This window comes from Pelobates fuscus, chromosome 7 (assembly GCF_036172605.1).
Source record: "Pelobates fuscus isolate aPelFus1 chromosome 7, aPelFus1.pri, whole genome shotgun sequence".
In the NCBI taxonomy this organism is placed as follows: Eukaryota; Metazoa; Chordata; class Amphibia; order Anura; family Pelobatidae; genus Pelobates; species Pelobates fuscus.
Window position 1 is genome coordinate 53664548 of NC_086323.1, and position 26423 is coordinate 53690970.

The 26423-nt window shown below is 39.9% G+C and overlaps 1 protein-coding gene across 2 annotated transcripts in view; it reads right to left on the bottom strand.

The window, feature by feature from the left end:
- ABL2 (ABL proto-oncogene 2, non-receptor tyrosine kinase) overlaps positions 1 to 26423 on the bottom strand; it is a 50134-nt gene that overhangs the window by 11469 nt on the left and 12242 nt on the right. Inside the window, exons 1-7 of one of the 2 annotated variants that reach the window (XM_063428256.1) lie at positions 8894 to 9038; positions 5622 to 5792; positions 4567 to 4862; positions 3091 to 3363; positions 1242 to 1326; positions 930 to 1107; positions 303 to 487 (exon numbers count right to left, since the gene is read on the bottom strand). In XM_063428256.1, the coding sequence (XP_063284326.1) occupies positions 303 to 487; positions 930 to 1107; positions 1242 to 1326; positions 3091 to 3363; positions 4567 to 4862; positions 5622 to 5792; positions 8894 to 9005 (1300 nt within the window). In that variant the 5' untranslated portion in view covers positions 9006 to 9038. Of the gene's footprint in view, positions 1 to 302; positions 488 to 929; positions 1108 to 1241; positions 1327 to 3090; positions 3364 to 4566; positions 4863 to 5621; positions 5793 to 8893; positions 9039 to 26423 lie in introns of those variants that run through there. The other variant, XM_063428255.1, reaches the window with a different exon arrangement.

Sequence of the window (26423 nt, forward strand, 5' to 3'; positions counted from 1 at the left end):
TTTAGTTTATCACTGGCCGTCCATTGTGCCGAATAGTATTTATAGTAATAACTCTTTGATATGAAGACACTATGGGTGGGAAACTATACTCACTGCCTCAATTTATTCTTACTGTTCGTTGGCATATGCCTATTCATTACACATGCTAAGCTTCACAATGTGATGTACTGCAATTTTAACATAAACCAATCACGAGTATTTGAACAATGTACATCAATTTTAGTGTCAAATGCTGGCGAATCTAGTTATTAACATATTGGTGCGTTTACATATTTCTAGTGCTACCTGTACTGAGTTCTTACCCCAGACATCAGACTTGATGGAGAAGGTGTTGTATGCAAGGCTCTCTGGAGCAGTCCACTTGATGGGGAACTTGGCTCCTGCATGAGCTGTGTAGGTGTCTCCAGTCATAAGGCGACTCAGTCCAAAATCGGCTACTTTTACCACATGATTTTCTCCTACCAAGCAGTTCCTAGCAGCCAGATCACTAAATAAACGAGATGAAGATGAACTAAAAGTCTCATGAGGGCAATTAGAACTTAAAAGCAATTTAGGGATATTAAAGATAAGCAAATAAAGGAACGCTGCAAATCTCCTGAGCAGTGTTTACACAAATTAGAAGACCATGTTTAATACTCGAATCACAAATCATTAAAGTTTTAAAAGCAATTTCCAACAGCCAGCTCAAAACTCTGCCTTGGTAAGAAATGTCGCCATGCAGCCACAATTGTGGCCAGAAATATGATTTCAGACTGGCCTGGGCAACATTAACCAGAATTTGCATTATGTACAAGAGAAGAACAGTTGAAAAAATTACCAATATATTTTCCTACATGATTATCTTGGCTTAAATGTTGCTTCAATTCACTGTTTAGTGTGCCTAACATACGTCAATATCAGCTGCACAAAACAAAGCTTGTATTGCTCACCGGTGAATGAAGTTTTTCCTTTCTAGATATTCCATGGCAGAAGATATTTGCGTGGCCATGTAAAGCAGCACCACCGCAGTTACATCTTCACGGTTACACTCCCGTAGATAGTCAAGCAAATTTCCAAAGTTCATGTATTCTGTTACAATGTAAAACGGAGGCTCCAGAGTGCAGACACCTAATATCAAGAGAAGTTGCAAAAATAATTCACATATAATAAAAAAAACAAAAAAAACAAACACACACACCCCACAACAACTTTTCAGTCTAGTGAATCACAGAATCAATACGTCTAATTTAGTGCCAACTTACCAAGGAGTTGCACCAAGTTGGGGTGTTTGATTTCTTTCATTACTGCTGCCTCCTTGAGAAACTCCTCCACCTCCATAGTATCCTCCTGTAGAGCAAGAAACATTATACAACTTTACCACTTGGTGTATTGAAAGTCAGTTTCCTTGCAATTCTGCATATTAAGGCCTTTTAATGTAAGTTTATTAAACTCATTAGTTGCCAGCACATGCCTATTAAACACATGGCACCAACATCTAGTTAAGTTTAACATGTGATAGCAATCTCAAGCTAGTTGTGTCCTACTGTTTTTCAGATTGGATCTATCTAAACCAGGGGTGCCCAAAAGGTAGATCCCAAGATGTGTTTAAAAATACAGCTTCCATGATGCTTTGCCATTCTAACGACATGCAAAGTATCATGGGAGCTGTAGTTCTACAACATATCTTTTGGGCACCCCTGTTGTAAACTGATGTTTTGCTGTTCTCCAGTCCATTATAAGTCTCAAAAGTCCATCCCATATCGCAGTCAATACTGACATTATTCAAATCTCCTAGCTCACTGCCTTGGCCATTCCTATTTCCTTATACTTACCCACTTGCTATAGCTATATACCACCTTATTCTCAAACAGTTCTCTACTCACCCAAAACCCAAATGATTAAAAGACTCATATGACATGTTCTGCTTCAATTACTGCAACTCCCTGGCCACTAGCCTCCCAATGAACAGAGATTTGTCTCCTCATTCTTGTACAGGCAAACAGAAGTAAGCTAAGAATCAAAATACAAAAAGGCAGACAGCAACAAAACTAAACTACGCCACTCAGATTCTCATTTACTTTATCAAAAGCTCCCACTGCATCACAAGGAATAACTCCACACCTGTTTCAATGCCAATGTTTAGCTATGACAGGCGATGTACAGTCCAGAAACTGCCCACCAGATATTTTCTGTGATATAGAAAACAAGTTAAGTTAGACACTAAATATTAGTTTAAGAATGTGTAAACAATATATTAATTGAAAAGACTAGTCCATTCAGGCCACATCACATGACAGTATTAGCAAAAAAAAAAAAAAAAGGAAGATATTTAAAGGATCACTAGTGTCAGGAAAACAAACCTGTTTTCCTGACACTATAGTGCCCTCAGGGTCCCCCACCCTTGGCGCTGAAGGGGTTAAATCCCCTTCAGCCACTTACCTCAATCCAGCGCCGGGCTCCCTCAGCACTGGTGACCTCTCCTTCCCTGCCGATGTCAGCTCCCGAGTGGAGTGGAATGCGCATGCGCGGCAAGTGCCGCTCGCACATTCAAACAGTCCATTTCTCAATGCTTTCCTATGGACGTTCTGCACGCTGGATGCGAATATCGCATACAGCGTCGCAGATGCGCCTCTAGCGGCTGTCAGGAAGACAGCCACTAGAGGGTTGGATTAACCCTGCTATGTAAACATAGCAGTTGCTCTGAAACTGCTGTGTTTACATCTAAAGGGTACCGTGCCCCCAGACAACTTCATTGAGCGGTAGTGGTCTGGGTGACTATACTGTCCCTTTAATTAAATATTTGAACAAATTAATGGACAATTAAAGACAGTACCCTTCTATGCAGCACGCCTAAATGCTTTATGAAATACCACGCCAAGAATGCTATGAAAGACTATGCCCAAACCTTATTGGGGTGGTGGTGGAGGGGGGATTATTAAAAAAAATATATATATGTTAGACAATGAATGGTAACGGGTTAGAAGAGGACAACACATGTTCCAGAAGGAGGAGGAAAAAGCAAACAATGCTATGAGGCACTAAAAGAGAATGAAAACCACATGGAGAAAGACTATTTGCATAATGTAAAGTGACAGTAAGTGTATCTCTTACCTTTAGTGTTTTTACAGCTACGGTGAGATTGTATTTCTTCCAGACCCCAACATACACTTCTCCATATTGTCCTCCTCCTAACTTGTGCTTCATGGTGATATCTGTGCGTTCCATTTCCCACTTGTCATGAATGGGAGAGACTCCATAAACTGTGGGTTTGTTGCATTTGGGTGCTGGGTAGTGTAGAATAGTGACAAGCCCATCAGCCACTGTGGAGTGATGGTGAACAAGCTCAGCAAGTGTGTTGAAACGGCTTTCTGCGGTGACATAGACCTGGGTGTTGGAGGATAATTTATCAGCACAAAATATATCAAATACATCCACATTTTAGTATAGTAAAACAATACTAGCAATAAAGTTCTCTCTTTTTCATAAGCCTCCTTCCTCTGCAACACTATGATCTACATATCTGTATGACCAGAAGACTGTCTGGGAGCCATCACTTATTGTAAATTACCTAATTATAGGTATTATATGTTCAAAAGGCTATATGTTTGTGTGTAATAATGGTCTTAAAGAAACACCCTGGACACAAAGGCAATTCGGCTTCGTAAAGTGCTTTAGGTTCTTAGAGTCTGTCAATTCTTTTAAAGTTTATAAAAGTGGCAATTTCAATAGGAGACAGCCGGGTGGGCATTTTGGCCTATTAAAATTGCCCCTTTTATTAACTTAAAACAAATTGACAGACTTAGTTTTCTTCCTCTTTCGTAAGATACAAGAGCTAACAAAAGTGACAACTGTGCTGGGGTAAAGCACACCTGTCTTCCTGCTCTTCCCGAGCTGTGCACTTGCAACTCAAGCACAGTGGTTTCTCAATGCGCAGCCTCTGATTGGTCAATTCCAGTCTGTAATGGGGATAAAGGGGAGTACTTGCAAACAGCAAGCCGTTTTTTTCCCCATATACACAAAAAGTAAAAGACAAACATGCCTGTTTTCTTTGAGGGTACATTTACCAAACAGTTAAAGGGAATCTGGAGTGAAAGGAATACAAATCTGTATTTTATAATAAAAAAATAAAAAGAGCTTTTAGTCACTTACCCGAGCGCATTATGCCCTCCTCATAGGAAAGCATTCCCATTCCTAGCTGTCCCCATGCAGAGCGCAAGGGCGTCCAGCGTCATTTAAGGGACTCACAGTCCGTTAGAATCCCAGAAGTGTCTCTAGAGGCTGTCTGATTAACAGCCACTAGAGGCAATCTTAGTCCTGCAAAGTAATCATTGCAGTTGCTCAAAAACTTTAATGTTTTACATTGCAGGACTAAGTGGGACAGAGATACTGCACCCAGACTACTTCAATGAGATGAGTCTGGGTGCTTATATTGCCACCTTTAAACAAAACGAAATTTGAAAATTTGGTGTGTTGCTTAAAATAACTAGTGGAATTTTAATACTTTTATGCATATGTTAATTTTATTTTATTTAAGACAGGAGAAGAGACTCATATATTCCACTGTAACAAATACACCACCCTGTTCACCTTGCCATCCGATGATGTATTGATGCGGTAGTGGTAGACACGGCCCTCGTAACGCAAGGAGATGGAGAGCTGGCCTGGGCTACTCTCGCTCTCACGCACCAGGAAACTGCCATTGATGAGGCTGCTAAGAAGATACTCTGCAGCGCTGCGAGACACTGGTCCATGATACCACGAATGTTTCTCAAGGCTGTTTACAGGTGTGATATAATTACTGGGCACCCAGCCTTGTCCATTCTTAGACAGAACTTCACACCATTCCCCATTCTGGTTATAGCAGAGCACACGCAGCTTCTCTCCTAAAAGAGAATGCATTGGAAAAGGCGAATTAAGTACATTTACAGTTACAAAACGTGTTATATACAGAGAGACTGATTTAAAAGAACACTCAAGGCACCATAACATCATCTCTCAATGAAATGGCGGTGTCAGGAGGTCATGGTGCCGTCTCATCTTAAAGGGTTACTCCAACCGCAATGTCGTCTTGGGCTTTTTAGCTAGAAACACTCCAAATGTGACTTGGGCAGCTCGGGCTGCTAAGAGCTGCCTCATGTCAATTTTGTGCAAAAATGACTTCTGTCATAAGCACGCACAGCAATCTGAAGACAGATGTAATTAGCTTCTCAAAGAGTTTTTTTTTTTTTAACTCCCATCCCTTACCAGCTCAGAGTGGCCACCTAATTTAAGCTCACCCTTCCTCCCTTATGTTTGTTATATATATTTTTTTTATATAATCCCTATCCCGCGCATATGTGCTCATGTGCTCCGAGCCAGTTAAATAGTTTATTCAATGGCTCCAGAGATATCGGATAGTAAGTGAAGAGCAGCGCCTCCATTTCTAACACTATAGATCTCTGGAGTGTTCCTTTAAGAGACAGAAAGGCTATGTATATAAAGAACAGTTTAATATTGAAAAAATTAAAAATAAAACAGTTTTAGTTACAGATATCCTATTTTCAGTCAAAAGAATGCTCACATTAAGATATTGATTTTCTGGTTTTGCAAATAACCTGATGAGTATGGATGTCTGAAACAATAATACTTTATTATCCACAAACCTTTTGTGATGCTAAGGGTATTGTCTCCACTGGCTACAAAGTCATACAGAGCGAGGAAAAGATTTGGGTCGCTCTCTGTGGCCCCAAGCAGGTTCTCCTTGGAACTCCAGCGGATAGCATCATTAAGGGTCTGTGGTTCCGAGTCACTGCCATAAGGACGGTGCAAGGCTTCTGTGGAGAAAAGGGTAGACATCGTTAGCTCATACAAATACTATAATATCTATTCACACTTGGCACTGAAAAGTCTATGGACAGCAACTTACATCATGCTCAGTCAGCAAGGTCTTCCCATGAGCTAACTAATCACTGTGGCCAACCACAATGTGCTTCAAAGGATGTGCAATTAACTTGGCAATGCCCTGTGCTTAGCAGCCCTCTTGGTGAGATAGGATGAGCATAGAGGAAGTTTTAATATTAGTGTAAACTAATTGATACAAATAAACATCTTAGATTATCAATTTGTGTTTTGCAGGTAAGAATGCAACAGTGTCCCACGTCTGCAGAAACCCCAAACTCACTTTAAATATTTTGGCATTCAATAAACAACTTTTATTGAAGTTTATTTAACAACAAAATATATATTGGTTTCTATAGCTAAAGCAAAGATTAAAACCTGATGGTTGCTAATAGTTTCCATAACAAATGGATGGGCAAAGAAGATTCTCCCTGCTGGCACCCAAGGTTTAAAGGCAATATTGTGAATGCATATTGCAAGCACTACATGATGCTTTTTAACAGGCACTTTACATACAAGACATTTAGCTTAGGGAGCAATTCTTCAATTTTAAAATTAGCTCAGTGACTCATTCTATAAGGGCAATAAATACTAAAATACATTCTTTAAAACATGGTCTTCAGACACTTTACAGTGTCACGAGGGTCTCCACTGAACTGGAGAAGCGAGTGATGGTACAATAAACAATTTATAGTTGGCAGTTACCAAAAGCCTGATAATAGGATGTGTGTGCTCCAACCAACACAGACCCACCAAAAATAGCATAGGAATCCAGATTTGGGTCTCAACCCAAAAGGGATTAAAAAACACGGTCATAGAGGGACTTCTATATCAATCAGGGTATGTCTGCATTCATCAGTTAAATATTGTGACTCATGTAAATTCCATAACTTTTCAAGATATTCATTGTAGAACATGACCACAAACATCAACCTACACAACAGAATTTGTGATGTGGGGAAATCACATGGTGGGAAGCCAGGCCTGAGGGACACCAGGTCTCCTGGCTCTGAGTGGATGCCACTAATTTAAGCAATCCCCAAAATCCTCTAATCCAGCATTCAGGAAGCTAAATGGAGAAGCAATGCTGCGTGAGAATAGGCAGACAGTGCTGGAGCCGGGGTGTCAGACACAAGAGACAAAAATAAACTACTAGGAAAGTTAGAAAACAAGACACCAGATTTCCAGGCTCCATACACTGTTCTTATTTTCTCCCAAATTACATCACCCATGTCGTGAGCTAAAAACAGACAAGGCCCGTATCATCTTCCAAAATAATCAAGACGTTCATTTTCACAAGCCAGACAACCCCTTGTCAGCGTTCTGGAAAGCAAACAACCTTGGCGTTCTCTATTAACAAACCCCCGATAACAAACGATAATTATCAATTGTCATAATAATGCACACAAGAAAACAACCAGAGATATAGGTATAAAAATATACACATTAAGCACTTTTCATGGCAACAGTGTTTTTCTAATATTTATTTTGCAAAAAGATTAGCAATCAATAACAATCCAAGACAACAAAAGCAAATACAAATTATGGAAATATCAATGCAAGGCGTTTATTTTAGCACAAAAAGTGGCAGGTCTGTATGTACAGAAAACTGTGGATATTATAGCATTTCTATTGAAGTCTGGCTGTGATACTGTAATCTCCATATGTGTCTGAGTATTCTATAAAGCTCAAACCATTAAACACCAAATGCAAATTTAACGTTTCCAGGGAAATGGGAGAGAGAGGGGTTTAGGTTTCATTATGTGAAAATAGTGGACAATTTCAAGAAGTACAGTCCATGTATTGTAATATAAATATCTTGGGGCAAGATGTTTTAAATGCAACGAGGCAAGCAAATTGGGGGGGGGGGGGGGGGATTTATTCAGTGTTTTTTAATAAAGTGAGAATCAGCTATGAATAAACATCACTTTGAATATCTGTAATTTATTTTATTTTTCTCCACTTTAGTAAATAACGGACATTAAATGAAGACTGATGCATGTATTTGTACCGGGCGGTAAAACCACTTCTGCATTTTTTCAAAGTATATTTTATCTACACACATATACGCACACAAAGCAACTTATCGCACAGCAAAGTAACAATTACATAACATTTTAAAACACAATGGTACAAATACAGACAGGTTCTGGTATAACTGGCAAACACAATGAAAGCTGCCTAGACAGGTTCACCGTAGATTTGCTTACTTTCAGAAAATCTTGGGAATATCACTTAATCATGCCACATTAGGGATCAAACTAGAGAATATTCTACCAAACGTGCATCCACACAGATTGACTTTAGAACTATAGATAAAGCTGGCATTGTACAGAACACTGGTGAGACCTCACTTGGAGTATTGTTCGCAGTACTGTAGACCGTATCTTCAGAAGGATATTGATACTTTAGAGAGAGTTCAGAGGAGGGCTACTAAACTGGTTCATAGATTACAGGATGAAACGTATAAGGAAAGGTTAAAGGATCTTAACATGTATATCTTGGAGGAAAGACAAGATGGGGGGGGGATATGAAACATTTAAAATATAAAAAAAGTTAATCAACAGGAGAGTATACTTAAAAGAAGAACAACTACCACAACAAGAGGACAATCTTAAATTAGAGGGGCAAAGGTTTAAAAATAATATAAGGAAGTATTACTTTACTGAGAGGGTAGGGGATGCATGGAATAGCCTTCCAGCTAAAGTGGTAGAGGGTAACACAGTGAGGGAGTTTAAGCATGCAGGATATGCAGAAGGCTATCTTAGACATGAGATAAGGCCAGGGACTAATGAAAGTATTTAGAGAATTGGGCAGACTAGATGAGCCAAACGTATGAAGATAAAGGATATGCATCAAGGAAGGGGAAGGGTTAAAACTAAATAATGATTTTACAAAATTAATGCATGCAATGTCTCTATAAAGTAGAGCTTCCACGGTGCAGTCCTTTGGCAGACTACATAAGATCCAATTTACTGTTATTTGTTATTCCTTGCTGCCATAGATATCACAGACGACCCAGTGCCCACAACAGTACCTGAGCGGAAGATTACATTGCGCCTTGTGGCTTTGTCCCGAAATGGTGTGCTGATCATGTGCCCTTTCCCATCTAAAGCACGGAACGACGGCAAGACAGGGCCAACTATCATGACCGAAATGAAAGGGAGGTAGCTTGCTGCGTGGCATACACTAGCTCTCTCTGTACCCACTTGCAAGAATGAGGAGATGGCATGGCAAAGGAATTTGAAAGGGTGGAGACAGGTGGAGTCAGACATCGAGGTCTGGAGTCAAGTTACATGCAGAGGCTTGTAACACCAGATGGCGTGTGTAAGAGCTGGCCTGTTCACTGGGGGAAAGTATAGCAGATTCGTCATTAAAGAACAAAAACAAACAAGCCCTCTTGCACCCCAAAAAATATTTTACAAATAGTCAAAGAGAGAAACCAGGGTAGAGTTTCCAAGGGGTATAATTTGCTGCCAGGGCCCCAAGCATTAAGGAGTAAAGAGTTGCAGCCCTCATCACTGTACTTTTTATAATGGCATGCTGGGCTGTCTACTAGCATAGTAGTGCAGTAGAGAGGAGACAGGCAAACATTGTTCAGGTCCAGAATTGCATGGGTTAATGTGTAATCCTTTTGTGTTTGAGTTGGTGGGGCAAACTTAAACAAATAATAATGAGTGGCATAGTGGGTTGAGTTGGTTGCAAAGCGGTTTCTGATTTTTTTTTCATCCCACTTATGGTTAGTGTTTTAACCCTTTCATGACATTCCATCAAGTAGCTCAGGGCTTCTGACTCCCTGTTCTATTTTGAGGTTGTTTTTTTAAGTTGTACCTGCAGCACATGCACAGTATCTGGTCCCCAATGTTCCTTTATAAATAATATTGAATTTGACTGACGATGGAGGACGACATGCCCCCTCAATGATGAGGTTCATTTAATATGGTTTACAAGAAATTTATGTAATACATACATATGTACACTTGCAAGCCATTTGAGTACTCCTATAGATGAAATCAGGAAACCATTAATGCAGAACTCTGTCATATTTAACGAAAGCCGATCACTGTTCCTTTAATCAGTTAGCAGTAATGGTCAAGCAGACCCTTTGCAAACCTATATAAATGTGCCCTCAGGCATGTAACTAAAGCTGCTCATTTCAGATTACAAAGTTAAAAGAACTATAGACACCCAGACCACTTCATCTCAATGAAAAGATCTGGGTGCCATGGACCGGTCATGAAATTTAACACATTGCAGCTTTAAATCCACCTCTAGAAATGAGGTAACCTTTATTCTACTTTGTATATTTTAAAACAGGGGGGGAGGGGAGTGTGGTCAGAAAATAACATATTGTCCACTGAAATAATGGTTATTTTTGGAAAAATAGGTTTGCTTTACAGGAGCAAAACTGTATTCCTACCACTTAGTGTCCCTATGTTCACCACGTAAACAAAGGGTTAAAATTTTTTTACACTTACCTGATTTCAGTGTTGATGTCCCTCAGCTATGGGATGTGCTCCTCCTCCGCCATGGTCAGCCAACAAGTGAACCCAACGTGCATGAGAAAGAGTGCTATGTGCATTAGCCTTCCCCAGAGGAAAGCATTAAGCATGGACTCATTTTTCTATGGGGATTTTAAAGACGTGGTACGACCTCACACAGTGTGAGGAGTGGACGTCCAGGGTCATTTCACGGAGTCAAATTCTGTGAAATAGCAGGACCAGTCTCTAGAAGATATTTAGTAAACAGCCACTAGAGGCAGTCTTGCACTGCAATTTCTCTAAAAACTGCAATGTTTTACATTACAGGGCAAAGGGGGACAGAGACACTGCATCCCGATCACTTCAGTGACACTATAGTGTCCCTTTAAGGTCAATTTTAGTTTCAGTACTTTTTTTTGTCTACCGCAAAGCAATGACCAATGTGAAATTGAACAGCTTGATCACGAGAAGTATGTAGGAATTACACCATTAACAGCACTACAGAATATGGTGACACTACATAAATATGCAGGGCTAATCAGTGCAAACGTTTGCACATTCTTCCCCTGTATCAGTGATGCTGCCCAAGTACAGACCTCAGAAGTTACAGTTGCAGCCTAAATAAAGCCTGGTTCAGCAATATGGCAATGTAGATCCACGCTGGTATAATGGGTAGCCATAAACAATATATACCTTGAATAGTTTGAAATTATCTTTTTCTTATATACATTTCAAAAAAGATTAAACCTATCAAATTCAAAGTAAATAGCCGTTTAAACAACTTATATAAAATATCTATTGGCCAAGCTAATTTCCACCCATACAGTAATACACCCAACATTGCAAAAAGCGTTAGGCCCAAGCAACATGATCACGTCACTGATTCTAAGTAGTCATGGTGTACATATACAAAATTTAGGGTTCTTGCTGATGGACCTATAGAAAAAGTAATAACAGTGCAATATTGGCTAATAAATAGAACGCAAATTTTCGGTTGCACTCAGGATTAAAGTTATTTTAAACGCCTTAAAGGGGCCACCCTCTATTGTAGTAGGGGGCTTAAGTTCCTCTCTCGGACTGGTCCTTTTAGTCACCACAAACTATTAACCAGAGAAATCTTCCGTAAAATGAATATTTATTGTATAAAAATAAAATAACTTGGGGGGGGGGGGGGGGGCCGGACCGCCATGCTGCATGGAAGCACGGGCGGGCAAGCTCCATCGGCTTTCCCGCTATAAACTGCACCAGAGCAGAACTTTTACCGGAACGAAGCCGGCGGCCCCTGCTGTGCCGGTTCCAGGAGTGGACATGTGTATTGCCTCTAAGTCTCTGGGAGGGAGATCCTCGGTCCCTGAGACTGGGGCCTTCTCCGATGGTGAGCGGAGTGGACGGCCGCCACTCCGCTATCCTGTCCAATCACTGCAGGACGGATCCCTGGTTCCACGGATAGCTGGCCCTGTTCTCCCCCCCCCCCCCCCCCCCCCCCGGGGTGATCCCGGTCCTCACCTTGGGGAACCCAGACGATAAACCACAACGCTGAGCGGCAGGAGACTCCACGTGAGAGAGACCCTAACCTAAGATGGCGGCCGCCACATGTCTAGCGGATAGGCGGGAGAAAGCGGACTTTCCCTTCTCGGGCACCAGGGTTCCTCTGGATAAACTAAGCAACACTGCAAAATGCACTCTAGTGCCGAGTGGAGGGACCACTTACCACGGGACTTCCAGGACAGATCCCAACAAACAGCCGCAGTCCCGGTCCAGAGGCAAGTAAGAGCTGGGAGATTCCGGGAATACCCCGGTGGCGCTGTGGAGGAGCATGGCACAATTAAGAGCCCTCACTATGCATCTACCTGGAAAGCTGGAACACTGCACTGGAAATCGTTGCTTTCATTAAGCCCTCTCCACCACACCATCTGGAAGACACCATCTAGAACACCCAAGTAGGACTTTGCAGTGCCACCTGAGGGCAATGGCTGACTCATGCTGACTCCCAATCACTCACGACCAGAGTTCACACACTAAGCGATATTCATGCTTGTTAAAGCCTTGATTTCTGAGCAGACTATAGATTACTACTAAATATACCTATTACTCGGGATCTGGGCTTCTTTTAAAGCTTACTTTGGTGTGGGGGATCTCCCCTGGTGATAAAATTCAAAGCATGTAACCTAGCTATTTAGCTACTGGTATCTAATTTTAAAGTCTAGCACTGATATGACTTATCTTCTATTACTCCTCTGATTACCTTAATGTCAGTCTATATAGCATGGATTAAGTTATCCTCTTGTACACTCAGCCACTGACAACTTACTTTAGCCTGTTTAATGTTTTAAAAGTGCAGATCTGATCACATACAGCAATATACTGTCTTTGGAAATGCTTTCCTAGCCTGTTATTTTCATGTTAAAAAAAAAAAGTGCTGTTTAACCTGCCACACCGTGAAATGCTATGAAAACGCTTGCAGCAGCTGTCGTGGCTCTGCACGCTTATTGTTATTTTATGCACAAATAAAATAAAGAATTAAAAAAAAAAAAATTTTTAAAAATTATTTAACAAATATATAAAATGTATGGTTGTCCAATGCGTTTTGTTCTCCCTTAAAAACGTCCTCAGGGACCCATATAAAAAATTGCATAAAACAAATTACAATCAAGTACAGCAATAAACTGGAGGGGAAAAAACTGGCTCCTAACTTTTTTAGCTGGCTCCTAGGTAGAAAGCAAGTTTGCCAAGCCCTGCTTTAAGGAACATACTCAATTAATAGACTAATCACATTCATTTTTGGAGTTGCTTTTAATTTTAAAACCCGGCCTCTGAAAAGGCAGTGTTTACATGCAAATTGCTGCAGGGACAGGCAATAAGACACCAGAACAACTACATTAAGCTGTAGTTGTTCTGGTGACTATATAGTGTCCCTTGAAAGCCAAGCTGCGTAACTAAAAGTATATAATAAGGTGACAGTTATCTGTTCTGAGTATTGCTATATATATTACTAAAATAACAATGAATAAAATAATGCAGTCCCTCAGACACACAACCTTCAGCAGATAACAAGGTTGATTTCCCTTCATTGATTTTCTGGTCGAATTGTTTGGGAAATAAGCAAATGCTTGGGGGAAAAAAGCACTAAGACTTTCGAGTATGTCTGTCAATCCGCTAAGCACTGCAGAGCACTCACATTTGTCCAGCAGAGCAGAAGCTGCCCACACTACCGGAAGAGACATACAACAGCTGGTTTGGCATTGTGGAGCTGGAAACCTGTATAAGTAGCTATGTTCTATCACTTATGCTGCCTGCATAGCACAAGACAACCAGCTGTCTCTGAGACACACCCCTGGAAGAGACATACAACAGCTGGCTGAGACACTGACATTATTACGGTAAAACAGTAACACTACAACAGCAACATGCTACACTTCAGGAGTACAGAATGAAGTACTGGGTGTTCGTTTATTTCAAAGGACCACATTTCACATTTTAAAACAGTTAAATAAGTAACTATTATAAATTTTAGATATGACTGAAATTTACTAAAAAAATAAAAATAAAAAGGAAAACCACTGATTATTAATCACTAGGATTTATTGTTTTAAATTCTTTTGGGGGGCTCATTCTATTCTTTGATACAGTTGTGACCTAACGTCTGCAGATTATAACAGGTATATTCCTTTATCTGTCCACTTGCTGCATATGTACTGTGGCCCAGTTAACACCAAACATACATTCAACCCCCTCACAATGAAATGGGCATTTATTAAATGAAATACAAAATTATTAACTACAAATTTGTCAAATCAAAGTGTTGGCACCCCTACTTTGAAAGCCATCCTATTCTTTCTCAGGCCAGACGCTCTGTGGCTGTCCAATCACAGACTACCCAATGCAACGCAATGAGAAGTCTTTGCAAGGCAGGTGCTCAATGCCAAGGGTAGGCAACCTTCGGCACTCCAGATGTTGTGACTACATCTCCCCTGACGTTTTGCCAGCATTGTGACTGTAAGAGCAGTACGGGAGATGTAGTCCACAAAATCTGGAGTGCCGAAGGTTGCCTACTCCTGCGAGTCTAGGCTATTGCCTGCCTATTAAGTTTAGCTCCACTGAGATAACCAAACCTGGAAAGAACAGAATTTGTTGTCCAATTTAAAGCCAGGGAAGTATTAAAAGGTTCATTTTTGAAAGTACCAATATCTGTTGAAATCTGGACTTTTTGTAAAATATGAGTGTACCTTTCACTTATTGATTACTGATGCACATTAGAAAATGTATCACCCATATTCCCTCATATTACAGTTACGAATCATACAAAGAAGGTAAATGATGGACCGTCTCCAAGCTGCTGCTGGACTTCAAAGGATGACTGAAGGGAAATGGAGGTTGGAACCAAACACACAGCTGTAGTGCCACAGGTTGCTCACCTCAACATAAACATTATAGATTTTCTTCAACGTGTATTTATGTCCTATATTCCTCACATCCCCCACAGCCCTGGAGATATAGCTCTGCCCTTTTGAAAATGAAGGAGGGGGGGACACAAATAAACCTCAATACAAAAGAACAAAGCAATCAGAGAAGGAAGCAGAAGCCTAGGCTACAGAATTAACCACCAATACTTTCAACCTCTCACTGCAAACTGGCCCCAGGGGACAAATACAAAGCCTTGGGTTCTCAAAGTGAAAACACATCATGTAAAGAGATGCAGAGAGCAACCTGTATAACTAATAAGAGAATAACTCTAAAGACATTGCTTATGCTTATCTGTAAACCAACAACATAGAATGAGTGCTAATACAGTAAAGAGCCACACTAAAATGCCAACATTTAAAAAATAACAAAGGACTTATGCACTTTTTTAATATAATTACTTTGATCTGAATAAGCTCAACATGATAAAAATTGATGATTTAAAAGATTAAAGAATTCTTACAATTTGATGAAATAAGAGCTTTACGCAAATCTGCTCTTTTCCCCAACTTGTTTATGCAGCTTAGTTGTGCAGTTCAGTTAACAAACCGCAAAAGACTAGTCACCCTAGAGTCTAGACCAGGCTTCCCCAAACTCCGGCCCTGCAGATGTTGCTGAACTACAAGCCATATGATTCTCAGCCTATTTCATTCATAGAATCATGGGAGTTGTAGTTCAGCAACATCTGGAGGACCGGAGTTTGGGGAATCCTGATCTAGACAGTTACATATCATTGAAGTAACCTGGGTGCAGTGTCTCTGTCTCCTTAACCCAGCAATGAAAACAAATGTCAGTTTCAGAGACACTTTGTATTCCTAACACAATAGCGATCCTTTAAAGCAGTGGTTCCCAACCCAGTCCTCAAGTACCCCCTACCAGTCCAGGATTTAGGGATTACCCTGTTGTATCGAAGGTGCTCTTTTGTTTTTCTTTTTCTAAAAACACCTTCGACACAACAGGGTAATCCCTAAATCCTGGACTGGTAGGGGGTACTTGAGGACTGGGTTGGGAACTACTGCTTTAAAGGGAAACATGTTTTGGCTACTTTCAGACCAACCAAAAGAAAAAATGTTTTTTATGGGATTTATAGTGCTTTATTAAATAAACCAACTGTGGTGACAAGAACGTTTCAAAAGTCATAGAAAATACATTTTGCACAACAGTCTCATCAATAAGTACTTTAATGTCTCTACTATATACTCTTTAGACAATGAATGTAATGTTTAGCAGTAAGCACCATGCCAAATTCAGAGATGCAATAGGCAGCGCTGTCTGCTTGGCAACAAAACGGATTGCCGAAGCTTGGGTGTCATCTAACTTTACCCTGCGTTTTCCAAAACCCTGTTTACGTTCAATAATACTGATGTAACAGTACATCCTGTAACATTTAACAAGCTTGTTAAAAAATGTTTTAAAAAATAATAAAAATCATCATATATATCACTACCACTTGATGGAAAAATGCATGGCGTTTCGAAAGTTGTATAAGAACAGAACTATTGTGTTGTGTTAGACTTTATGTGACTCAGACACTACCACTTGCCATTTGGAGAATTGCCATAACCAGAACATGAAAACATTGACGTGAGTCTCAGTAAGGATGTCACAAGCACAATGAATGCAACTAAAGCTTAAATAAATTATACATGGTGATGGGTTGCCATAAACTGTATCTTTTTTTCAAAATGAAGAAATTAGGTTTGCTTCAGCACTAGATATTAAAAAACTATTCAGCATGGGCTACTAAAAATGCCACTTCAACTTCACCTGCACTGTGCCTAGTATGATGTCCTCTTTAACTGTTTGGATGTCATTTTCATATCAGCTGTTATCAAGAGGGGATCTAACCAATCAGATGCCACATTTAGGCATTTCCATTCCTCTGACCTGCCTCCGTATAGGGAAAACACTAATCTAGAAACCAAAAACCGCAATAACATTTTATCAAAGAAAAGAACATAAATTTGTGATCGATGTATTGATTATATTAGAAAGGAAATACATACACTACATTTGCCATTAGTAATACAGTAATAATCAACCTTCCCTTCTGTCCCCCTCAAAAAGAAAAACAATAAAAAAAAAAATAACAAAAAAACAAGTGATACTTGAACCTACCAGTATGCATTACCATGCATGAAAAGGGGGCATTATGACTTGAACTGAAAATAGAATTTTGCCTCTTAATAAATCAATGGTAAGACCACACCTTTAATGTGTGGTCACCTGTTCTAAAGAAGAATATTATGGAACTAGAGAAGTGCAAAGGTGGGCTACAAATTTAATAAGAGGAATGGAAGATTTTAGCTACGAAGATAGACTAACAAATTTACACCTCTAATGTTTATTTAAAAAGGGAAGGGAGGAGCCTCGGAGGGGACATGATTGCATTATACAAATAAACTCTCGTCTAGAAATCTATTCACAAACACGACTATACATAGGACACAAGGTCACGCATTTAGATTGGAAGAAAGGATTCTTTACAGTAAGAACAATAAAGATGTGGTTTTATAAGAGTCTGTACAGATGTTTAAACAGCAACTAAATGAATTATTGCAAAAATATATATATATATATATATATATATATATATTCAGGGATATACTTTTTAATATGTGGAGTAACAGCTTCTTCCTTTATCAAGATGAGACAGCCATTTTGTTCTGGGGTCGAGAAGGGATTTGGTTGTTTGTATCACTTTCCAATTTTGGAATAAACTGTTTTTTTTGTGGTCTTCTTTTGGATCAACACCAAAAATAGATTTGTGTAATGCTAAACTTGATGAAAGCAAGTCTTTTTTTTTTTTTTTTAGCCTATATAACGATGTAAATACCCAAATTATCAAGATTTAAATAGAAAACCATAAAGTAATGAAGAAATACATTTGAAAGTTAAGAAAGGGAGGATAAAATACAGTAAATATTTTTTTTTAAAAAACAACTGTGGCATCACACACCCTACCACCAACTGCGAAGTTCACTTGGGCGTAAAATGCAATGAAAACGTAATTGAGAATCATCAAATGTGTTAGTGTATCCCTCTAGGAGGGGGTGTGGCAGGCTTCTGATGGAATGAAACTGGGTACTCGATGTGTTATCAGAGGCACACGATGAGTTTGTCCTTAAACTCGCATGGAATGTATGAGCTGTACATAGCTATGTAGTAAAGTGGTTGGCAAATGTCCAGCTACAGATTAGTGTAACCATGGCAAAAAGAGACTCCCTGATTCACAACATGGGCAATGTTTGAGAGCCCTGGAGTCGCTTTATGGTAGGAGGAATCCCTTACTGCAATGTATTACACCGAAGGTCCCATGACAGGTGAGTCACTGCCTTTTCTGGCAAAAAAAAAAAAAAATTTAAAAAAAAAATCTATATTCTCTCTCTCAAATACAGGTGAAGGTATGCTTACACTGCACAGAGGAGGAGGAGGACTACGATGGTGGCATTAAATCTTTTCCTACCACACCTATGCACACACAAGCTTGATATAGAAGGCAATTCAATTATATTACCCCTCTGATAAGGCAAGGCAGACGAGATAAGAGTGTAGCGGAAAGCTTACTGCTCCCTAGTTTAAAAATGTTGTCATAATGCATTTCATGCCCATATACAAAACATGGAGGACGTTAGCGATTTATAAATTTACAAAGAACATACCAGCAAAAATATAAGTAAGCCTGAAATAAGAAGATTACATTAGCCTACTAAAATTCTTACTAATCAACTAATGGTGAACAGTGTTTTCTTAGATATCTGCATAAACTGTCCATTTAACACTTCAAATTGCCAGAGAAAGGAAAGAAGCCCATTATGTATAATTTAACCTGGTATTCTAAGAATGGACAAGTGTTACATTTATAAAGATACTACACATTTCCTAATTATATGTAGTGAGTGCCGGGGCTAAGGTCTCCTAAAATTGCGGTTGCTTTTGGATTGGAGATTTTCAAGCATGGGGTAGAGAGCGGTTTACCCCTCAAGGACGGAGTCAATAGTATACGTTCTGATCAAAACAAAACCTGGAATTTGAGCTATATGCCTGTTCAACCGTAATTCACCTTTTTTATATCAAAGTGCACCCACACTTATTATATATAATTTTGTTAAGGAGAAACAGGGCTTTAATTGCTCATGAACTATTCATATGCGAAACATAATTAATATGAATACAATCAAAAAAGTGAGAAATTAAGATTAAAAAAAGATATACTGTATATACTAGAGTATAAGCAGAGTTTTTCAGCACATTTTTGTGCTGAAAAATCCCAACTCGGCTTATACTCGAGTCAATATCTGTATTATGGCAATTTACATTGACATAATAGAGACAGGGGGCTGTTGGGGCTGCATAGCGTTTACTTACCTCTCCCCTCCTCCGCGGCAGTCAGTTCAGCACCTCGGTCAGCTCCCAGTGTAAGTCTCGCGAGAGCCGCGGGGTCATAGTGCGGCTGCGAGACTTACAGTGTGAACTGACAGGGGAGCTGACCGGACCGCCGCGGAGGAGGAGAGAGCTGACAGGAGCTGCAGGAGAGGTAAGTAAACTCAGTCTCAAGGGGAACGAATTTAGCCTACTGGAGCAAAAATTGTAACCACACTAATAATGTTGTAAAATACAAAAAGATGAGTAATAGGTAAGTAGATCATTTGGAAAAACTGTATCACCAATGCCTTTTAAAAAGACTATTTTCAAATGCCAAGTAATAAGCATTGCTAAATATCAGATCTTTTACTTAGGATGATGTTAAAGGGACATTCCTGCTTATGCAACTTGAAATGACCAAGGAGCAAGAAGCTCCTCTCTTAATAAAATAATAATCAAAATGCCCACCCCCCACCAACACATACACAAACACACACTGCATTCATACACACACACTGCACTCATTATATACACACACTGTAAATAAATATTCAATCAATATAATTTTTTTAGGATCTAATTTTATTTAGAAATTTACCAGTATTTCCCACCCTAGTCTTATACTCGAGTCAATAAGTTTTCCCAGTTTTTTGGGGGTAAAAATAGAGGCCTCGGCTTATATTCGGGTCGGCTTATACTCGAGTATATACGGTACATAGTTTTGCGTGACATTTTAACCCTTAAAGATCGCCGTACATGTATTCTTAAATGGCTATGTGTAAAAAAAAAATCACCAATTATTATTTATTTTTTAAATTTGGCATAGATTGGTGGTAAAATGGTTGCATGAAGAGAGTCAAAATACCCCAAGTTTAATACATTAGGTTATCTTTTAACAAATATATACACATGTGAAGGGTTATTCAGGGATTCCTGACAAATATCAGTGTTACAATGTAAATTGCGTTAATTTAGAAGAAAAAAAATGGTTTGGAAATAGCAAAGATTTGGGGGATCAAAGTTCTAAAAGGTGTGTTTTTTTATATTTTTTCATCATATTTTATACTTTATAGTAAATTAGATAACATGATAAAAATAATGGTATCTTCTTCCCTGCACCCTCCCCCCCCCACCCCCCCCACCTCGTACTCCCTTTTTCTTTCTTCCTACTTACCCCTCTTATCTTATTTCTTCTATTTTCTTTTTACCGTGAGCATTCACCGCAAATGTTGAAATATAACCACTCAATACGTAACTAACATGCATTACAATGGGACATGGACCTGTACGCACAGAAACAGACGGATTGCAATTCTTAGGTGATTCAGAGGCGGATTTTTGGAACCCGCATATGAAAACCTGAGAAAGAATAGGGCATGTTCTATCGACTAAAGAAATGTATATGTGGTGATTTATAGTTTATTCACGTCTTATCTGATTTTACTTTTATGTTATAAATTAAAATATACCAGGGAGGACAGTGTGTCCACGCTATATTGTTTGTTCTACTCACTCCAAGATATGTCGGTGTAGGAAAAGTATGTAAGGAGTGTCACTCTTTTTTTTTTTTTTTTTTTTAATTCTTTATTTTTGTTGTGCATGGTTTGACAGAATGATATACGCTGCCACAACAGCAAACATAATCACAGTAATATCACAGATTCATACATATGTGGCATTGAGGTGAAAGCACATTTTTTAAACATTTTTAAACGTGGTAAGACTATCTAGCGATATATGACATGCAAGTATCAGCGTTAGTAGGTATACGAATAGAAAAATTATAATGTTTATAAACGTCAGAACAAAAAATATAATAACATGCTACTAGGCCGGTTATGTTAGTTATGCTAACCCAGTTGTGCACACTTTTAAGCTACTTATAGAGAGGTTGATCATGGTGAAAACATGCAGTTTGCATATGTCTGATATCTCTAAGAAAATGTGTCGTCTGGGTAAGTTAAGTAATCAGCGTTTACCTATGCGTAGTTAACTGCGCTAGTGCACAGCTTAGGCAGACATTATGAACAGTTTTAATTAACAGCATGTAGGAATAACTTCAATAGGCTACATTAGTTGACTTTTAAATATGATTAATTCCCTATTTTTCGCGACTCACATGGGATAACAACATTTGTTCAGGAAGCGTACATTTTGAAAATGTATCATTTAATCAGAGCTTTGAGGCGTGAGAGTATACATCATAAGCGGGTTGCGTCTGTATTAGTGTTGCCTGCTAGAGTGTCAGTGAGTAGAGGTATTTTCATTATATTTGAACATTTAAGGTCGCATTAGGTGGACGACATATTTAACATGAAAGTATGTGGTATGCGATTACTATTTAAGCTAGTTTGCGTATTAAAAACATATTATAACATCAACATCAGTTGTCTGTCTCAGGGTGGTCAGGCTTGAAAACTTTGCAGGACATCGTGCATATTAACAGCTGTCTCATGGGACCTAACTGGTATGGTTGTCCCTGTTACGCTGACTGTCGGCGTTGTCCCTATGAGGCAGCCGCCCGCGCGGAATAAGGTCCAGAAAAGAAAACCATTAAAAGCTTAACACAACATAAACAACCAAACTAGTAACATTACTTGAGTCTCTTGCTACCTCCTCATCATATCTGGGTGGTCGCCAACATTGTAAGCTCAGTGCGGGTCGGAGAGGGCCCTGTATTACATGGTATATTTGTTCCCGTTAGGGTATCCCGCCCCCCGCCATTGGTTAAACAGAGTAAAACCTGACACGTCCCGACATACTAGGTGCTACTTTCATGTAGCGGTTTCAGCCAAGGATAGGCCGTATTAGTCCCGGTGTCCCTATGTCGTGATCGCAGCGTACGTCTCCGGCGTGGAACTCAGGGGGACGAATGGGACGCTCTTGTCCGGGTCCCATACACGAGTGCGGTTGGGAGAGCTGCTAGTGTCCGTAGTAGCTGGTTCCGCCGAGGTCAGCAGCTCTTGAGGTAAGTCCAGGAGCTGGAGGAATGCCGGGGAGTCTTGGGCGTCCTGTATGGTGTGAAAGTCCTTTCCCCGTGTGACTGATAGTGTCCTATGGGGTCGCCAATGGTATTCTACCTTGTGGGCACGAAGGATCGTAGTAAGTGGCTTCAGCGTTCTTCGCCAGGCTAGCGTGCGGTTAGATAGATCCGAGAAGAGCGATATGTCCATGTTTTCAAATCGGAAGGGGGATTTGGTTCGAAAAGCTGACAAAATCGCCGTTCTGTGCCCACTGCTGCGGAGGCTCAGGATAACATCCCGTGTGGCGTTGGTCGGTGCGTTCGGTGGTTTAGGGATTCGGAAGATCCCTTCTGGTGTGATCTTTGCACGATTTCCCTGTGGTAGGATAGCGAGGAGCAGCTGATCAATTAAAAGAGGTAGGTCGGCCTCGGCAATGTCCTCACGTACTCCCCTTACTTTTATGTTGGACGCCCGTCTAGCGTCTTCAAGCGCCGCGAGGCGCTGGTCGAGTTGCCGGTTCTGTTTATCCAGGCCTTGTATTGTGTGTCGTAACGTTGTTATGTCTTGAGTGTGGGTCAGGGACGAGCCCTCCAATTTGGAGATGCGGCCTGTCAGGCCCTGCAGGTCTGCTCGGAGCGTCTTGATCTCTTCATGGAAACTGTTTTTTAAGTCCGCCATGAGCGCTTTCATGACCGTAACAGTGATCGGTCCTTCATCCGCCTCTTTGCCACTTTGTCGTGCCTTCCGCGGTGGGTCTGGGGTCAGCAGGTATCCCCCTTCGTCGTCAGAAATGTCTTCGGAAAAATCCGAACACCCGCCATGCTGGGCCACCATGATAGTCTCGGAGGCGCCTCGTGCCTGCATCCACATCTCTCCGATTGTGAGACCTGATGGGGGTTTGTGTGGTACCGATTTCTTCCCCTTTCTCCCCATTTTGTCTTGGGGTGTTTGCTGGCAGGTAAGGATAAAAGTGGGGTAAATTTTTCTGCTTTTCGCCGTTTTGAGATCGGAGCTCTCTTTGCATGCGACTAGTCTCTTCAGCGTTCAGGCTCCGCCTCCGCACTTTTCTTATACACCATCATATCCATCTTCTTCCACCGTACCTTCAACAACAGCTCAGGGAAGCCACTCTTTTTAAAGATGCACTGGAGACATGGCATACAAACTGTTACTATATCTTCCAATGTTTCGATGTAATGTGTTTTCACTGTACTGTTTTTACCTTGGCATAAATAAAGAATAAAAAAAAAATAAAAAAAATAATGGTATCTTTAGAAAGACCATCTAATGGCAAGAAAAACGGTATATAATATGTGTGGGTACAGCCCTGGTCCTTAACGGTAAGAAAATTTAAAAACGGTCTGGTCACTAAGGGGTTAAAGGGACACAGCAAGCACCATAAACACTTAATATTTTTGTTAGCCTAAGTAACGTGCTGTGTGTGCAAGTAGCTACCAGCACAAAAGGGAAGATACCTCAGTATGTGCAGCTTTTCAAGCTAAAACACAGCACATACAGATTGCTACCACCATGAACACTTTTAAAAACAGATGATTGAGGTAACCCTTTTGTGTAAATGTCTGTTTTTAGTCCAAAATAGTTGAACTGGAAGCGTAACTGACTTCCAAATTCCGCTATTTGTTAAATATGAAATTCACGTTGGTAAATAACCCTGTCAGTGTGACAGTTGAATAATGTATTTTGCATACATATATGTATACAGAATGTCCTTTAAGCCATGTTCATGTATACAATGTAAGCATTCATACACAATGCACTATTGTGATTTCCTAGTCTATCTAGCTGTGAAATAGGAAACAGTGTTTTCCTAAGAATAAAGATCTCCAGTAGTGGAAACAGATTCTGTCATTGTCCGATCCCCCTTTAATACGGCATTCTTCAAATCGCTGGTAATGCAAAGCCTATCTCAGTTAGTTATTTTTCTTGTAGTTTGTCACTCCAGATGTCAAAATTCTTTGCCAAAGCATGGCGGCTGCTGCGAGAATTTGCAGTGTATTTAACATTAAAAGGGGGAAACATATATTACACAAAATCAGTGATCTCTAAACTACTCATTAAAGTGAATTCAAAGTGATTTTAAAATTTATGCCTAAAATAGCCAAATTGAAAACTAAATAAAAGGGTTACTCCAACGACCACTGCCACTTCAGCTATTTAACTCCTAAACGGCAGAGAATTGAGCAGTGAGACTGCAGGGGTACGATCTATACACCAAAACTGCTTCGTTAAGCTAGTTTTTTGGTGCGTATAGTGTTGCTTTTAACTAAAAAGGTGTTGGAGTAACCATTTAACTTGGAAAAATTTTCTAATTCTCTTTTGTCCTAAATTTTGAAATGCACCTTGAAATTCCAACAATTGATAACCCTGTGTCTCCTATCTGACTGGGCATTGAGATAAGACCAGAGCCATTTGTATTCCAAAAATGTTATCACAGGAGTGACCAATGTCAAATTCATGTACGCTTCATAGATTAAATACTTTTTAATGAATATTAAATTTCATTAAAAAGAAACCCCATCAAATTTCTCAAAGTATTTTAGCAATTATAACATTCATACATCAGAGCCATGCATTAGCAAGTTCTACATAATCCAGAGCATCAGTGGTTTCCTATGGTTGTGCTTTAAAATGTCTCTATTTGCAGTTTACTGCTGTGTAAACAGAATTCCCCCCACATGTTATCACCTTAATGCCGTTACAGCGTTCTATGTCGTCCCCATTAGAATGGGCTTTAAAGCCATTGTAGCGGCATAGAACTCCATAATGGCTGAAGCCCCCAAGAGTGCCGGGATACTCAACATCCCAGCGATCCACTTCGGGAGGACTGCCTGACAGCCCTCCCATGGAAAATTAGGCCCCCAATCGCTGCCTGTGGATATGTCAGACAGTCCCCTTGCTGGTGGGAAAATGTTAAAAAAAAATACAGTTAAACATGTTTAAAATTAATTTAATATGAATATATATATTATATGTACATCATATATATGCAACGGCGTACGTAGTGTATTTTAATATTAATATAATTATGAATAATAGTATTAAAATACACTTGGAATGAAATATATATATTTGGATTCAATAACAATAGTATTTATTGTCATGAGTCAACGTTTCAGTTCCTAGCTTGGAACTTTCATCAGTTATATACGTATAATTACAATAATAAAATAAATAAAATATTTTAACTATATAAATAAAATAAATTCTATATACATATGTACCGTATTTACTTGAGTATAAGCCGAGTTTTTCAGCACATTTTTTGTGCTGAAAACCCCCAACTCGGCTTATACTCGAGTCAGTGTCTGTATTATGGCAATTTACATTGCCATAACACAAACTGGGGGCTGGCAGCGAGCGCTTACCTCTCCTGCAGCTCCTGTCAGCTCCCTTCTCCTCCACGCCGGTCCGTTCAGCACCTCTGTCAGCTCCCAGTGTAAGTCTCGCGAGAGCCGCGGGGTCATAGTGCGGCTCTCGCGAGACTTACAGTGTGAGCTGACAGAAGAGCTGCACGGACCGGCGCGGAGGAGGGAGCTGACAGGAGCTGCAGGAGAGGTAAGTAACAGCTCTGCCAGCCCCCCCCCTCCCCCCACTGAACTGCCAATGCCACTGGACCACCAGGGAAGGAGAGCCCCCCTCCCTGCCATGTATCAAGCAGGGAGGGGGGACGAAAAAAATAAATATAATAATAAAATATTACAAATAATAATTTAAAAAAAAAAAATGATTAAAATAATTAATACAATAACAATAATCAAAATGCCCACCCCTCATCAACACACACACTGCATTCATACACACACACTGTAAATAAATATTCAATTAATATAATTTTTTTAGGATCTAATTTTATTTAGAAATTTACCAGTAGTTCTGCATTTCCCACCCTAGTCTTATACTCGAGTCAATAAGTTTTCCCAGTTTTTTCGGGTAAAATTAGGGGCCTCAGCTTATACTCGAGTATATACGGTAATTTTATTCTAACTGTATTTTGAGATAGATATATATATATCATTCCTGCCACATGGGATCGCCGGCGCTGGTTCCGTCCCCTCCGATCTAAGCCAATCACAGTGCTTTCCCAATGGAAAGCACTGGATTGGCTGAGATCATCAATTCTAAGTGTCCTGGTGATTATTTGTTCTGGTGACTATAGTGTTCCTTTAAGTAGCCTTGGCTTCAATTGAAAGGGATTCTATAGTGTTAGGGATACAAATTTGTATTTTTAACACTGTAGTGCCCTTTGGTCCCCCTCTCCCTTGCACCAAACCCCCAT